This window comes from Hemitrygon akajei, chromosome 7 (assembly GCF_048418815.1).
Source record: "Hemitrygon akajei chromosome 7, sHemAka1.3, whole genome shotgun sequence".
NCBI classification, from domain to species: domain Eukaryota; kingdom Metazoa; phylum Chordata; class Chondrichthyes; order Myliobatiformes; family Dasyatidae; genus Hemitrygon; species Hemitrygon akajei.
The window spans coordinates 9,924,374-9,939,716 of NC_133130.1; the positions used below are offsets into that span (position 1 = coordinate 9,924,374).

Below are 15,343 nucleotides of genomic sequence, written 5' to 3' on the forward strand. Positions count from 1 at the left end.
TGTTTTCACTGGAATTCAGAAGAATGAGTGGTGACCTCCTTGAAACCTATTGAATGGTGAAAGGCCTTGATAGAGTGGATCTGGAGAGGATGTCTCCTATGGTGGGAGAGTCAGACCAAAGAACACAGCCTCAAAATGAAGGGGCACCCTTTGAGAACTGAGATAAGGAGGAAATTCTTTAGGCAGAGAGTGAAGAATCTGGAATTCTTTGCCATAGGCAGGTGCTGAGGCCAAGTTTTTAAGTATATTTAAGGCAGAGATTGATAAATTCTTGATTGGTCAGGGCATGAAAGGATACAGGGAGAATGGAGGAGATTGAGGCTGAAAGGAAAATTGGATGAGCCATGATGAAATGGAGCAGACTCAATGAGCCAAATGACCTAATTCTGCTCCTATATCTTATGATCTTATAAATGCAATTCCCCAACTGATGAAAGCCAACACATTATACACCTTAACTACCCTATCATCTTGAACATCAACTTTGAATCTATGAGTACATGGCCAAAGCCAGGATATAAGAATCAGTACTGAGAGAGTGCTGGATCTGAAAGTATTTTGTTGTCTTGTTGATCGTACTAGAGTCGCTGCAGTATTTTATTTAGAGACATAGCTCAATATCAGACCCTTTCGGCTCAACAATCCCACACCACCCAATTACACCTATATGACCTGTTAACCTACGAATACATAAAGTCCTTGATAGAGGGGATGTGGAGAGGATGCTTCCTATGTTGGTGGAGTCTAAGACAGGAGGACACAGCCTCAGAATAAAGGGGAGTCCTTTGACAACAGAGATGAAGAATTTCTTTAGCCAGGGAGTGGTGAATAAGTGAAATATTTGCCACAGGCAGCTGTGGAGGCCATGTCATTGGGTATAGTTAAGGCAGAGGTTGATAGATTCTTGATTGGTCAGGGCACGAAAGGATATGGGAAGAAGGCAGGAGATTGGGGCTGAGAGGGAAAATGGATCACTGTTTCATAGATTTATACTATTAACTCTTTGCTCTTATATTCTATGTATGAGCTGATAGAGTCCTACTGCATGGAAACAGGCCCATTGGCCAATATGTGTAGGGAGAATATCAGAGGTAAATTTTGTAAAGAGTGATGTGCATGGAACACACTGCGAGTGGTGGTGGTAGAGGCAGGTACATTAGGGCATTTAAGAAATTCTTAGATTGGCACATGGATGATAGAAACATGGAGAGCTGTGTGGCCAGGAAGAGTTAGATTAATCTGAGAGTAGGTTAAAGGGTCAGCATTACATTATGGGCTGGAGGGCCTGTACTGTGCTGTTGTATTAGTCTCTTCAAATGGAAGTAATTGCGTGTTGCATTGGTAATGTTAGTCACACTATACTGTGAGGTAAACTGTCTGCACCCTGTTGAGAGGGATATTGCAAAGATGAGGTTAAATTTCTTTAGCCAGAGAGTGGTGTATCAATGGAATTCATTGCCACAGACGGCTGTAGAGTCCAAGTCATTGGGTATATTTAAAGTGGTAGTTGATAGATTATAAATTAACTAGGGCATCAAAGGTTATGGAGAGAAGGCAGGAGAATGGAATTGAGAGGGGAAATAAATCAGCCGAGGTGGAATAGTGGAGCAGACTCTGGGCTGAATGGCCGAATTCTGCTCTTATGTTTTATGGTCTTAAGGATGAGTTATTGGCACACACAAATCAGTTAGCTTCAGGGAGCAGACTGTGGCCAGAGGAGCCAGCTGCCTGTGTCTGACAAACAGCTGCTGCCCAGGATTGGACTGGGACCACAGACAGAGTGCCTTCTCCCTGTGTGCCCATTTCTGCTGTCACTGAGTGTGCTACTGGTCTGTATAGCACTAATGCACATAGGCATCTTCTGAAGGAACAGGAGGACGATGTTTGGATCGTTCCGCATTCACCTCAATCTCCGATGATCAATATTTCAGCTTCAACTAACTGCTTCATGCCCCTCAATCAACGAACCCAACAGAACTTGAGTCAAGAGCTGCGAAATAATGTTTCATTTAGAGATACAGCACAGTAGCTGTCCCTTCCAGCTGAATGAGACTGCACTGCCCAATTACACCCATATGACAATGAACCCACTGGCTTGTATGTCTTTGGAGTGCGGGAAGAGACCTGAGCATCTGGAGGAAAATTATGCAGTCACAAGGAGAAGGTACAAACTCCTCACAGACAATAGCAGAATTGTTTTATAACATTCTGGTTAGACCACACTTGAAGCATTGTGTTCAGTTCCGTTCACTTCTTTAGGGATGGATGTAGTTGCTTTAGGGAGGATGCAGAGGAGATTTACCGGGATGCTGCCGGAATTAGACAGCATGTCTAATGAGGATAGGTTGAGTGAGCTGGGTCTTTTCTCTTTGGAGTGAAGGAGAATGAGAGGTGACCTGATGGTGGTGTACAAGATGATGCTGAAAAGGATGCTGCCTGGATCAGAGGGTATGAGCTATACAGAGAAGTTGAACAAATTTAGATTGTGTTCTCTCAAAAATCAGAGGCTGAAGAGAGATCTGATACAAGTTTGTAAAATTGCAAGAGGCAATTGTATCCACTCCCACCTCTTTCCCTGACAGTATTCCAGTTAACAAAGGGAATTTTCTTCCCTGAGTGGAAATGTAATAGATAGCAAAGGGAATCTTTTTTCCCAGGGTGAAAATCCCAAATTTAGATGGTGTTAATTTTAGGTGAGGGGTTAAAGTTTAAACGGTAGTGTAGTAGTTAGCATAAATCTAGGAAGCATAAAAATAGGAAGCTGGGCACATGAGCACTCAGAGAAAGTACATGCAGATTTGCAGTTTTAAGGTGGCTTCATGGTTGCATGGACACTGGGCTGACTGGCCTGTGCATGGCTGGTGGTGTGGCATCAGGTCATTCCAACCAGTGGTGTTGTGACATCAGCACTAGACTTCAAAGTGGATGGTACTGTGTTTGAATCTGGCCGGGTCCCAACCTGGGCATTCCATAAAATGTCACAAAGACCTTGTGGAGAAGTACACAGCAACAATCCGACAGCACTCAACAACAACAACATTAGCAGTTAGTTTAACAGTATTACAGCGTGAGGTGTATGATTGGGGTTCAATGCCCCCCATTGTTTATATGTCCCCTATGACTGAGTGGGTTTCCTCCAGGTTCCTCTCACATCCCAAAGATGTACAGGTTAGGGTTAGTAAGGAGTGGGCATGTTATACTGGCACCATAAGTGGGATTACACTTGTGGGCTGCTCCCAGCGTTTCTTCAGACAGTGTTGGTTATTGATGCAAATGACGCATTTCACTGTAGGTTTCAATGTACCCGTGACAAATAAAGGTAATCTTTTAATGCCTTTCTAAGAACATAGTAATTAAATGGACCAGATAGTGCTGGCACAGGCTTAATGGGCTGAGATGGCCTCAGTTCTAGTAATCTGAGTAGGCAAGAATCCAGTGAGACATGACAATCAGTAAGTTGACACTTGGGCCAGAGAGGAAAAGTGGAGGCAGGGAGAGGCACATGGGTGGAGTTGATGATGGAGGGAATGAGTGATTCACTTCAGGAACCTGGGATTTCATTCTCGTTTTGATGAAGATTCAGATCGTTGAGTGGAGAGGAGTTTGCAGATGAGGTCATAACCAAAGATCAAGATAAATTTATTAATCTAAGTATATATATATTTGTCACCATGTACAACCCTGAGATTCATTTGTTTGTGGGCATACTCAATAAATCCAAGAACCATAATAGAATCAATATAAGACCACACCAAATGGGCGTACAACCAGTGTGCAGAAAACACAAACTGCAAATACAGAAAGAAAGAAAGCAGCGTAATAATAAATCAAGAGGCAAAAGAAGAAACAGAGAACATGAGATGAAAGGTCCTTGAAAATGAGTCCATTGATTGTGGAAACATTGCAGTGATGGGGCAAGTGAAGTTGAGTGACATTATCCCCACTGGTTCAAGAGTCTGATGGCAAGGGATGATAACTGTTCCCAAACTTGGCAGTGGGGGCCCTGAGGCTCCTGTACATTCACTGGTACATTGGACACAGTGAGCAGCACTGAGTGGTAATCAGCCTGAAACATGAGCTTGATTTCTCTCTTCACAGATGCTGACTGACCAGCTGAGTATCTCTAATATTTTTGGTTTTAAACTGATACTTGCAGAAATTGACTATATTTTTTTAGATATACATTGAAACATCAAAACATACAGTGAAGTGTGTTTGAGTTAATGAGCAACACAGCCTGAGGATATTCTCGGGGCAGCCCAGAAGTGTTGCCATGATTCTGGTGCCAACGTAGCTTGGCCACAACTTACTAATTCTAACCCATAAGTCGTTGGATGTGGAAGGAAGCCAGAGCACCCAGAGGAATCCCACACAGTCACATGGAGAATGTGCAAATTCCTTACAGACACTGGCCAGATTTGAAGCCGGGTCTCTGGTGCTGTGATGGCATTGGGCTATTACACCACAATGCCAGCCCATCTCACAGGTCAAGCTTTGCCTGTCCATCTTAAAGTGAATGGGAGGAAATTATCCCCTTCATTCCTCCACACTGACCATAAATCTTCAGTAAGGACATTAGAGGTACAGCATCACTGGAGTGTGACCATTCCAGAGCACACTGGATACTAGAGAAGTCACAGAGTAGGTATGCCTTCCCAGTACAAGAGGGAAAATCTCTCTGTGCGATGATGCTTTAATTAACAGCATACTGACCCAGTATCAGGAAACCAATGGGACAGACTGTATTCACCCCGGGGCCTGAAATGTTTCTGCAAATTACTTGCAAGAGCAGCAATTATCATGTCTCCATGGCAACTAGGACTTGGGGACTTGTGGACAATCACACGTGACTGTTTGAGTTACTGGAGGTCACACAAGAGCAGCATTTTAAAAGTGAAATTGTCACCTGATTTATCTCCACTGTCTCAGTGCAGCCCACTGCTTCCAGCTACGTAGAGAGAGAGAGAATGTGTGTGTGTGTATATGTGTGTGAAGGAGAGAGATGGAATCTTACAGCACAGACAAAGCTCAGTGAGACCTCATAGAAACATACAGCATTGAAACAGGTCCTTCAGCCCATCTAGTCTATAACTACCATCAGGTGTCCATCTACACTGATCCTGATGGCCAGATCTGAAGGAAGGAATCCACAGAAGTTCTCAACTAAATCACCAACGACTCTTTATTGAAAAGAAATGTACATTCTTAGAAAAAGGTTTTCTCCAGAAAGTTGTTGAGGAACATTCCCAAAGGATCCAGCTTCTCACGAATGGAGCAGAAATTCTGGAAAGCAGGATACATCTGTTCAAAGTCCTTGTGGGCACAGCTGTTGGCCTGGATAGTTAACAAAGAGCAGAGATTAGAACTAACACGGCAAATTCTGTAATTAGCCAGCAGGTCAGGCAGCATCTGTGGAGGGAACAGTAGAGTTATCCCCCCAAATTGATCAGCTTCCTTTTTGGAGGTTTTGACTGACTTAAGGGGCATTTGATAGAGATATACAAGATTATGAGGGGCACAGATAAGGTAAATGCAAGCAAACTGTTTCCACTCAGGTTGGGTGAGATTACAACTGGAGGTCATGGGTTAAGGTGAAGGATGAGGGGAACATGAGGAGAGCTTCTTCACTCAGAGTTTGGTGGGAGTATGGAATAGATAGATAGATAGATAGATAGATACTTTATTCATCCCCATGGGGAAATTCAACATTTTTTCCAATGTCCCATACACTTATTGTAGTAAAACTAATTACATACAATACTTAACTCAGTAAAAATATGATATGCATCTAAAATCACTCTCTCAAAAAGCATGAATAATAGCTTTTAAAAAGTTCTTAAGTAGTTTACTTAAATACATTGAGTCCTAACCCCGGCACTTTAACATATCTTACTCCTGGCGGTTGAATTGTAAAGCCGAATGGCATTGGGGAGTATTGATCTCTTCATCCTGTCTGAGGAGCATTGCATCGATAGCAACCTGTCACTGAAACTGCTTCTCTGTCTCTGGATGGTGCTATGTAGAGGATGTTCAGGGTTTTCCATAATTGACCGTAGCCTACTCAGCGCCCTTCGCTCTGCTACCGATGTTATACTCTCCAGTACTTTGCCCACGACAGAGCCCGCCTTCCTTACCAGCTTATTAATACGTGAGGCGTTCCTCTTCTTAATGCTGCCTCCCCAACACGCCACCACAAAGAAGAGGGCGCTCTCCACAACTGACCTATAGAACATCTTCAACATCTCACTACAAATATTGAATGACGCCAACCTTCTAAGGAAGTGAAGTGGTGGATGCAGGTTCGATTTCCACGTTTAAGAGAAATTTGGATGGATATGGAGGGCTATGCTCTGAATGCTGGCCGATGGGACTAAACCAATTAGTGGTTCAGCATGGGCTAGATGGGCCAAAGGGCCTGTTTCAGTGCTGCAGTGTTCTATATCTGTACCATGTGTCTGCACATGTCTATTTCTGTCCAGTCCCTAACTGTTCATGTGGCTGTATAAGTGCCTCTTAAATGCCACCATCATATCTGTCTCCACCACCAACCCTGGCAGCAGGTATCAGGCACCCACCCCTCTCAGTGCAAAACTAAATCTAGCCCCACATTTCTCTTTTAAACTTTCCTCTTTCATCTTAAAGCTAGGCCCTTTGGTATTTGATTCGCAGAAAAAGACTGTCTCTCTGCTCTATCTATGCCTTTAATAACTGTTTTTATTATTAATTGTGTGTATGTTATGAATCAATAAATTTTTGAAGTTTGTAAAAATAGTGGATTTTTGTAGGGAATGTTTCTTCTGTGTTGACCTCTCTGCTTTGAGCCTGGCATCAACCAATTCTTCTCCCTTGGGATATGTGAACAGCATCACTCACCTTGGCCCAGTGAGGTCTCCCCCCATTCTTTCTCATGATCTCTTCATATATCGCCCAGTACCGTTTTCGGGGCACCTCCTTCCCATAGGGTCTGAGGGAGAGAGAGAATGTGATCATGCTGGTCATCAGGACAGTGGGCAGCACAGTCATCCCACACTCTGGGAACACAATATCCTAAGTGTTGGCTCTGCCCCTTGTCAGAACTATTACCAGTCTATGGATCTCTCACTGTTCATCTCTCTACCTCTATCTGTCATTCTCTCTCTGTCTCCCTCTCTCTGCCTCTATCAGTCACCCTCTCTCTGTCTCTGTCTGTCTGTCTGTCTCCCTCTCTGTCTCTCGCACACAAAGACACACACACACACACACACACTCACACATATAAACACACTTGCTCAGAATGTACAGTGTCTGACCGACCAGGACACAGATGCCCGGACTGCCCCAGACATAGTATCCTGCTGGTGGGGCTGATGTGCCATTTGCTCCCTCTGGCTGCTGCCTCTCCCGATACCTGTACATGATAATGTTGATGAAACAGCTGTCTCGCTTGTAGCAGGGGCTGAGGAAAATCTCATCGGCACGAGCGAACCGGATCTCAACCGGGAAATGGACGCGCACCTCGGGGTTCCTGTCCAGCCACTCCTTCAGCTGCCCCAGCACTGCACCCGTCTTCTCACTGTAACCAACAAAGTGAGAATACTTTGGGAATACCGCATCCAAGTCTCCTCAGACAAAGTCTGGATGTAACAGGAGGATACAGCGAGAGGTAGAGGCAAAGACAGAGATGGGTGTGACAGGGGAGAAGAGATGTGGCAGAGAGGTTAAGCTGATCTTTGTATATGGCTTCACAATATAAAACAGCAAAATCACAGGGTGGTGGAGGGCCTGATAGGAAACCTATCGAATGCTGAAAGGCCCCAATAGAGTGTAGCGGATGTTTCCAGTGGTGGGGGCATATAAGACCAGAGGACAGAGCCTCAGGGTAGATGGGTGTCCTTTTAGATGGAGATGAAGAGATCTTTAGCAAGACGGTGGTGAATCTGTGGAACTCGTTGCAGCAGGCAGCTGTGGAGGACTAGTCATTTAAGGCAGAGCTTGATAGATTCTTGATTGGTCAGCACATGAAAGGACACGGATTGGGGCTGAGAGAAAAAATGGATCAACCATGATGTAATGACAGAGAAAACTCAATAGACAATAGACGATAGGTGCAGGAGTAGGCCATTCGGCCCTTCGAGCCAGCACCGCCATTCAATGTGATCATGGCTGATCATCCTCAGTCAGTACCCCGTTCCTGCTTCTCCCCATATCCCTTGACTCTGCTATCTTTAAGAGCTCTATCTAACTCTTTCTTGAAAGCATCCGGAGAATTGGCCTCCACCGCCTTCTGAGGGAGAGCATTCCACAGATAGGCCAATGGGCCAAATGAGTTAATTCTGCTCTCATATCTTATGGTCTTGTGACTCATTAACACCTCAGTGACCCACATTCTATACTGACCTCAGATGCTGTCTCTGTGGAGTTTGCACGTTCTCCTGTGACTAAGTTGCTCCAGTAGAACAGTATAGCATTCCCTTTGGCCCACAGTGTTGTGTTGACCATTGAACATACTAACTCTTCCACCCCACATAGCCATTCATTTTTCCTTCATCCAGGCGTCTATCTCAGAGTTTCTTAAATGTCCCTAATGTATCTGCCTCTACCACCACCCTCAGTAGAGCGTTCCACGCACCCACCACTCTCTGTGTAAAAAACCCATCTCTGACATCCTCCCTGTACTTTTTTCCAAACACCTCAAGCAAATGCCTTCTCATATTAGCCATTTCCGACTTGGGAAAAAGTCTCTGGCTGTCCACTTGATCTACGCCTTTTATCAACTTGTACAACTCTATTAAGTCAGCTCTTTCCCTCTTTCGCTCCACAGAGAAAATCATAGTTCGCAGTTGTGTAAGAAGCACTGTTGCATAGATCGGCTCATTTCACTGTGTGAAAGATACAGACTGCAGACTTCTGGAATCTGCAGTAATCAGGAGCTAAACTCACAGAGAAATAGAGCAGAAGGAATTTACTGAAGCTGTCTGGCGCATGCCTCTTATCTCTGCCTCTTATCATCTTGTACACCTCTGTCAAGTGACCTTTCATCTTCCTTCATTCCAAAGAGAAAAGCCATAACTCACTTTGCCTTTCCTCAAGACATGCTCTCTAATCTAGGCAATATCCTGAGAAATCGCAGAAATGTGTTTTTTTTGGTGTAATCGGTCACCGTGAATTCCCCCTAGTGTCTAGATGAATACTTGTTGGAATGAAAGATTTATCATAGAAGGTGTCTGATAGTCAGTGTGGAGTTGTGGGAGTTGTAGCAGCCAGAGGAAGACCCCACAGTCACAGGGAGAATGTATTAACTCATTACAGGCAGCAGTTCGAATCGAAAGGGAGAGGGAGGGAATTACCAGAAGTTGCAGAATTCAATGTTCATGCACACCTCATATACCGTCTGGGTAGTCTCCAGCCCCTTGGCATGAACATTGAATTCTCCAACTTCCAGTAATTCCCTCCCTCTCCCTTCCCCCATCCCAGTTTCACTCTGCCTCCTCCTCCAGCTGCCTATCACCTCTCTCATGATTCTGCCTGCTTCTACTACCCATAGTGCTTTCCCCTTACATTCCTTCTTAACTTCTCCTGCCTATGCCCTCCCTGCTTCCCCTCCCCCACCCCTTGATCTCTGATTGGTTTTTCACATGGCACCCACCAGCCTTCTCCTTCCCACCCTCCCCCAACCTTCTTTATAGGGCCCCTGCCCCCTCCCTCCAGTCCTGACCAAAGTGTCTCGGCCCGAAACATTGACTGTTCATTTCCACGGATGCTGCCCGACCTGCTGAGTTTCTCCAACTTGTTTGTACATGTTGCTTTGACCACAGCATCTGCAGTGTACTTTGTGATTAAATTGGGAGATTGCTAGCCAGTGTGACTCGAAAGGCTGGAGTGCCTTTTCTGCACTGTATCTTAATAAATAAATAAAGGGAGTGAGAGATCCGAGGGAAAGATGGATAGGAGTCACTTGGCCTGAGAGGTGGTACCACTGAGTGGTAAGAAGGAAAGAGGACGGGAAGGGTCTGAGCGAGGCGCAGGCAAGGCAGAAAAATGCTGCCGCAGATGGGTCAGGATACTTACATGGGGACAGCCCAGTCTGATACGTGCTGCTTGAAAAGACACTCGAAGTTGAAAGCTTTGTCACTCCGTTTGACCTGTGTGACCTTTGCTGAATAGACCAGCCAATAGAAGAAGCGGATGATGCAGGGTACCAGGCGGGGGAAGAAGGTGCTGCAAGAGAAGGTCAGAGGTCAGTGATTAGGGTTTGACCCAGGCACCCTGCTGGATCCACAGCCTGTGGGTTGGAAACCAAAAGGAAACAGAGGGCATTCTCATTTAAAATAGATACATTAGCTTTATTTGACACTTGAACATTGAAAATCTGTCATTAGCATCAATCTAATCCATCCCTCCCTCCAGTTTTCTGTCATCCATGTAACAATCTTAAAATCTCCTAATTATCTCTAATATATCTGCCTTTATCGCCGCCACAGGTAGCACATTCCACGTACCTACCGCTCTGTAAAAATATAACTTACCTCTGACATCCCCCTATACTTTCCGATAATCACCTTAAAATTATGCTTTTTCTTTTAAGCCATTTCCACCACAAGAAAGTCTCTGGTTGTCCACTTGATCAATGCCAATTATCACTTTGACTTTATCAAGTCACTTTTCATCCTTCTTCCTTCCAAAGAGGAAAGCCCTGGCTCACACGACCTATCCACATAAGACATTTTCTCTAATCCAGGTAGAATCCTGGTAAATCTCCTTTGCACTCTCTAAAGCTTCCATATCCTTCCTATAATGATGTGACTGAGACCGGACACAATAATCTAAGTGTGATTTAACCTGGGTTTTATAGAACTCTAACATTATCTTGAACTGAGTCCCCTGCCTAAAGATGGCCAACAGTGCATAGGCCTTCTCATCAACTTGTGCAGCAACTTTGAGAGAAGTATGTGAATCTGGGCTCATTGTGATGTGACGTGTCAGGTGGAGCCCTGGAAAATGACAGGGAGGGGTCCGTGATCTTTGACCCGGGGGACCTGGTGAGTAAAGGAATGGCCACTGACCTCTGAGACCATGCTATGGCTTGGGCGGCGTCGAACTGACCTGATCCACAACAGCAGTTCCAGCAGATAGTAGCCGATGATATAGTCCTTCAGCCAGTTTGAGGTGGTCTTGACTGGCTGAAAAACACAGGGCACACAGTTAGAGCAGCAATTATGGAAATGTGGAGGGAACTGATGCCCATATCCAGTTCATCCCTGACGCTGGCATTGGCGTTGAAAGAATTGAGTTACCCGAAGGCGGGTTTCCCTGCTGAGTAATTATGTGACTGGGTGTTTTTGGCCCCTCTACAGAAGTTCAAAGTAAATGTATTATCAAAGCAGTTAGTGCGATGGTAATGCTGCCAGGGGCGTCGGAGTTCAGAGTTCAATTCCGGCACTATCTGTTATCAAGTTTGTACATCCTCACCATGGTGCTGTGGATTTGTCCCACAGTCCAAAGATGCACAGGTTATAGTTGTTATAAATTGTGCTGGGATTGGGCTAGGGTTAAATTGGTGGGTTGCTGAGCGGTGTGGCTCATTGAGCTGGAAGAGCCTGTCCACACTATATCTCTAAATAAATAAACAAGTACAAGCATATATGGCACCATTTCCTACCCCGAGGTTCGTTTTCTTGTGGGCATTTACAGTCAGGTCCCCTTACTACAGGTGATACAGAAACTCACAGAACAAAAGCACAACACACTGCACCTTGTCCGTGCGGTCTCCGTAGAAAACAGCTGTCTTGTCCGTGTGAGGGAACCAGAAAAAGCGGAAGTACTCCGATCGATGCAGGTGGCTGTCCAGGTCATTCAGAACCTGCAGAAATTCAATGAGAGTCATTCTCATCTACAATGAGACCCTGCACTCAGGATGAATTAATGAGTCAATATTTACACAATATCTGGCACTGTTGAATAGAGTTCCACTCATCAGCTTCATTGCTCCTTGTAGGAATTCATAGAGTGCAGAAAAGTACAGCACAATGCAGGCCCTTCAGGTTATGCTGACCTTTTAAACTATTCAAATTCTTCCCACCCACATAGCCCTTCATTTTTTGATCATCCATCTACCTGTCTAGGAGTCTCTTAAATGTCCCTAATGCATCTACCTCTATCTACTACCACTCTTGGCAGGGCTTTCCACGTACCCAACGCTCTGTGTAAGGAACTTAACTCTGACATCCCCCTCTGTACTTTCCTCTAATTACATTGAAATTGTGACCCGCCCCCATATTAGTCATTCCACTATCTGAGTAAGTCTCTGTCCACTCGATTTGTACCTCTTATCAACTTGTTCACCTCTATCAAGTCACATCTCATCCTCCTTCACCGCAAAGAGATGCTACGCAACATTGCAGGGCTGTCTATACAAGAGGATCACTCCATGCCTGATTGATGTCCTGTGACTGGAGAAAAACTGTGGGATGAAATGTTCTCTTCTCGTTGCTGATCAAATTTCACACCTCATCTACCAGTCAGGGTCAGGTTTAATATCTCTGGCATACATCATTGCAGCACTACATTGCAATACATAAGAAAGCACTGTAAATTACAATAAGAAATATATATATTTATATATGAAATTAAATAAGTAGTGCAAAAAGAATGTAAAAGAGAAAAATAAAAGAATGATGCAGTGTTCATGGGTTCGTTGTCCATTCAGAAATCTGATGGCAGTAGAGAAGAAGTTGTTCCTAAAATGTGGAGTATGTGTCTTTCGGCTCCTGTACCTTGATGGCAGCAATGAGAAGAGTAGGTGATGAGGATCCTTAATGTCAAATGCTGCATTTTTGAGGCATCGCCTTTTGTGGATGTCCTCAATGCAAGGGAAGCTAGTATACATGTTGAAGATGGCTGCGTCTATAACCCTTTGCAGCGTTTTCCAACCCTGTGTAGCGCACCCCCAGCCCCATACCAGACGCTGATGCAACCAGTTAGAATGCTCTCCACAGTACATCTGTAGAAATCTGTGAGGGTGTTGAGTGCCATACCAAATCTCCTCAAACTACTAATCAAATATAGTCACTGTTGTGCCTTCTTTGTAATTGTATCAATTTGTTGGGCCCAGGATAGATCATCAGAGGTATTGACTTGAAACTTGAAACAGTTCACCCTCCAGCACCAGCACACAGTGGCTGCAGTGTGCGCCATCTACAAAACACACCACAGCCAATCACCTAGGCACCTCCCAAACCTGAATCTCCACCACACGGGAAAAAGCCATCTTCTTGTAGCCAACATCAGATGAGGGTACAAAAGTCTTTAGACCCATGCTACTGGGTTCAGGAAAATCTGTTCCCCTCAACCATTCAGTTCAACCTGAATCTCTACAGTTCAGCAACAGTATGACCCAAAGAAGGGTCTTGGTCCAAAGTGTCGACTGTTTTTATATTTCCATAGATGCTTCCTGACCTGCTGAGTTCCTCCAGTGTTTTGTGTGTGTTGCTTTGGATTTCCAGCATCTGCAGACTCTCTCACGAGTGTTACCATGATTATTGCAAGCTCTGATGCCCCACAAATTTATATCCTCATCCTCCCGTATGCTCACAACTGCATGGCCAGAACTTTATCTACAAGTTTGCAGATGACACCACTATAGTGGGCCACATCTCAAAGGAGTCAGTGTACAGGAAGGAGATCGAGAACATAGTGACATGACCACAACCATTCCCTCGATGTCAGCGAAAACAAGAGCTGTCACTGACGTCAGGAAGGGCTGCACATGCACACTAATGATGTTAAGGCTAAAAGGGTTGAGAGCTTCATACCCTAGGAGAGAACATCATCTCTCTATTGATAGACCTTGATAGAGCGGGTGTGGAGAGGACGTTTCCTATAGTGACGGGGTCCAGGATCAAAGGCCACAGCTTCAGAATACAAGGATGTCCCTTTAGAACAGAAATAAGGAGGAATTTCTTTAGCCAGAGGGTGGTGAATCTGTGGAATTTGTTGCCACAGGCAGCTGTGGAGCACAGGTCACTGGGGGCATTTAATGTGCAGGTTGATAGGTTCTTCATTAGTCAGGGTGTGAAAGCTTATGGGGAGAAGGCAGGACAATGGGGTTGAGAGGGAAGTGGATCAGCCATGAATAAAAAGTGGAGCACTCGATGGGTTGTTCCTTTGTATTATTGTCTTATGGTAATTCTACAAGTGTGCAGTTAAAAAGCATCGGAACGAACTACATCACTACATGGTACAGAAACTGCACTGAAATGGATAGGAAGGTTCTACAATGGGTACTTAACTCTGCCCAGTACATCACCAGTACTACCCTATCCACCATATATACAGAAATGTGCTGGAAAAGAGCCAGTAACATCATGAACTTCCTACCCACTGTTTGCTCCGCTCCCATCAGGAAAGAGGCTATGTAGAATCCACACTAGGGCCACCAGGTTCAGAAATAGTTACTTTCCCCAAGCAGTAAGTCTGATCAACACCTCCAGCCACTAACCCAACCCTCCAAATTCCCAACCGCCACTAATTTATCATTTCCTGTCAGTCACCTTATGTACAGATGCCTCTGATGTCTAGTGTCACTTACGGGCATACAATCAATTTTCGTATTTAAATGATCTGATGTATTTACCTTCATCATGATTTTTTATTATTATTAATGTGCTGCATCAGATCTGGAGTAACAATTATTTTGTTCTCTTTAAACACTTGTGTACCAGAAATGACTTTAAACAATGTTGAATCTTCTTTTATTTAAATGATGCTCTCTCTGGTAGAAATCATGTATAATTCATGTCTAATGTGTGTTTTTCATGTGAATACTACTTATCTGATGCTCTGTGTCTCTGATGCTGCTGCTGCAAGTAAGTTCTTCATTGCCGATGTGCAGACCCAAACTTGTGCACAATGAAAATAAATTTGACTTTGACGTTGACTTTCAGCTCTGATAGACAGAGGATGAAAGGAGCATGTCCATGGGAATACCTGCAAGTGTACCATCATCCCAACTTGAAAATATATCCCCTTTCCTCTATGTTTGTGGGTCTAAACCCTGGATCTCCCTGGGGTGCCAGGGTAGTGTAGCAGATAGCATGACGTTATTACAGCTCAGGGCATCAGTTCCCTTGCTGTCTGTAAGAAGTTGGTATGCTCTTTCTGTGAAGCGTGTGGGTTTCCTCAGAGTGCTCCGGTTTCCTCTCACATTCCAGAGGTGTAACAGTAAGTATGTTAATTGGTCTTTTTAAACTGTCCTGTGGCTAGGCTAGGGTCAAATAGTGCTGCTGGGTGGTGAAGCTCATTGGGCTGCAAGCATCTGTTCCTCACTGTATCTCAGAATACAGTCCCTCCTCAAAGCCTCTTCACA

The 15,343-nt window shown here is 44.5% G+C and overlaps 1 protein-coding gene across 3 annotated transcripts in view; it reads right to left on the reverse strand.

Annotated features, from left to right (window-relative positions):
* Window positions 1-5,164: 5,164 nt before the first annotated feature.
* Window positions 5,165-15,343, reverse strand: part of LOC140730218 (L-gulonolactone oxidase-like) — a 44,391-nt gene continuing 34,212 nt past the window's right edge. For 2 of the 3 annotated variants that reach the window (XM_073050377.1, XM_073050376.1), the window contains 6 exons: window positions 11,732-11,839; window positions 11,083-11,159; window positions 10,048-10,197; window positions 7,388-7,552; window positions 6,874-6,964; window positions 5,165-5,334 (listed from right to left, as the gene is read on the reverse strand). In XM_073050377.1, the coding sequence (XP_072906478.1) occupies window positions 5,206-5,334; window positions 6,874-6,964; window positions 7,388-7,552; window positions 10,048-10,197; window positions 11,083-11,159; window positions 11,732-11,839 (720 nt within the window). In that variant the 3' untranslated portion in view covers window positions 5,165-5,205. The remainder of the gene's footprint in view (window positions 5,335-6,873; window positions 6,965-7,387; window positions 7,553-10,047; window positions 10,198-11,082; window positions 11,160-11,731; window positions 11,840-15,343) is intronic. The other variant, XM_073050378.1, reaches the window with a different exon arrangement.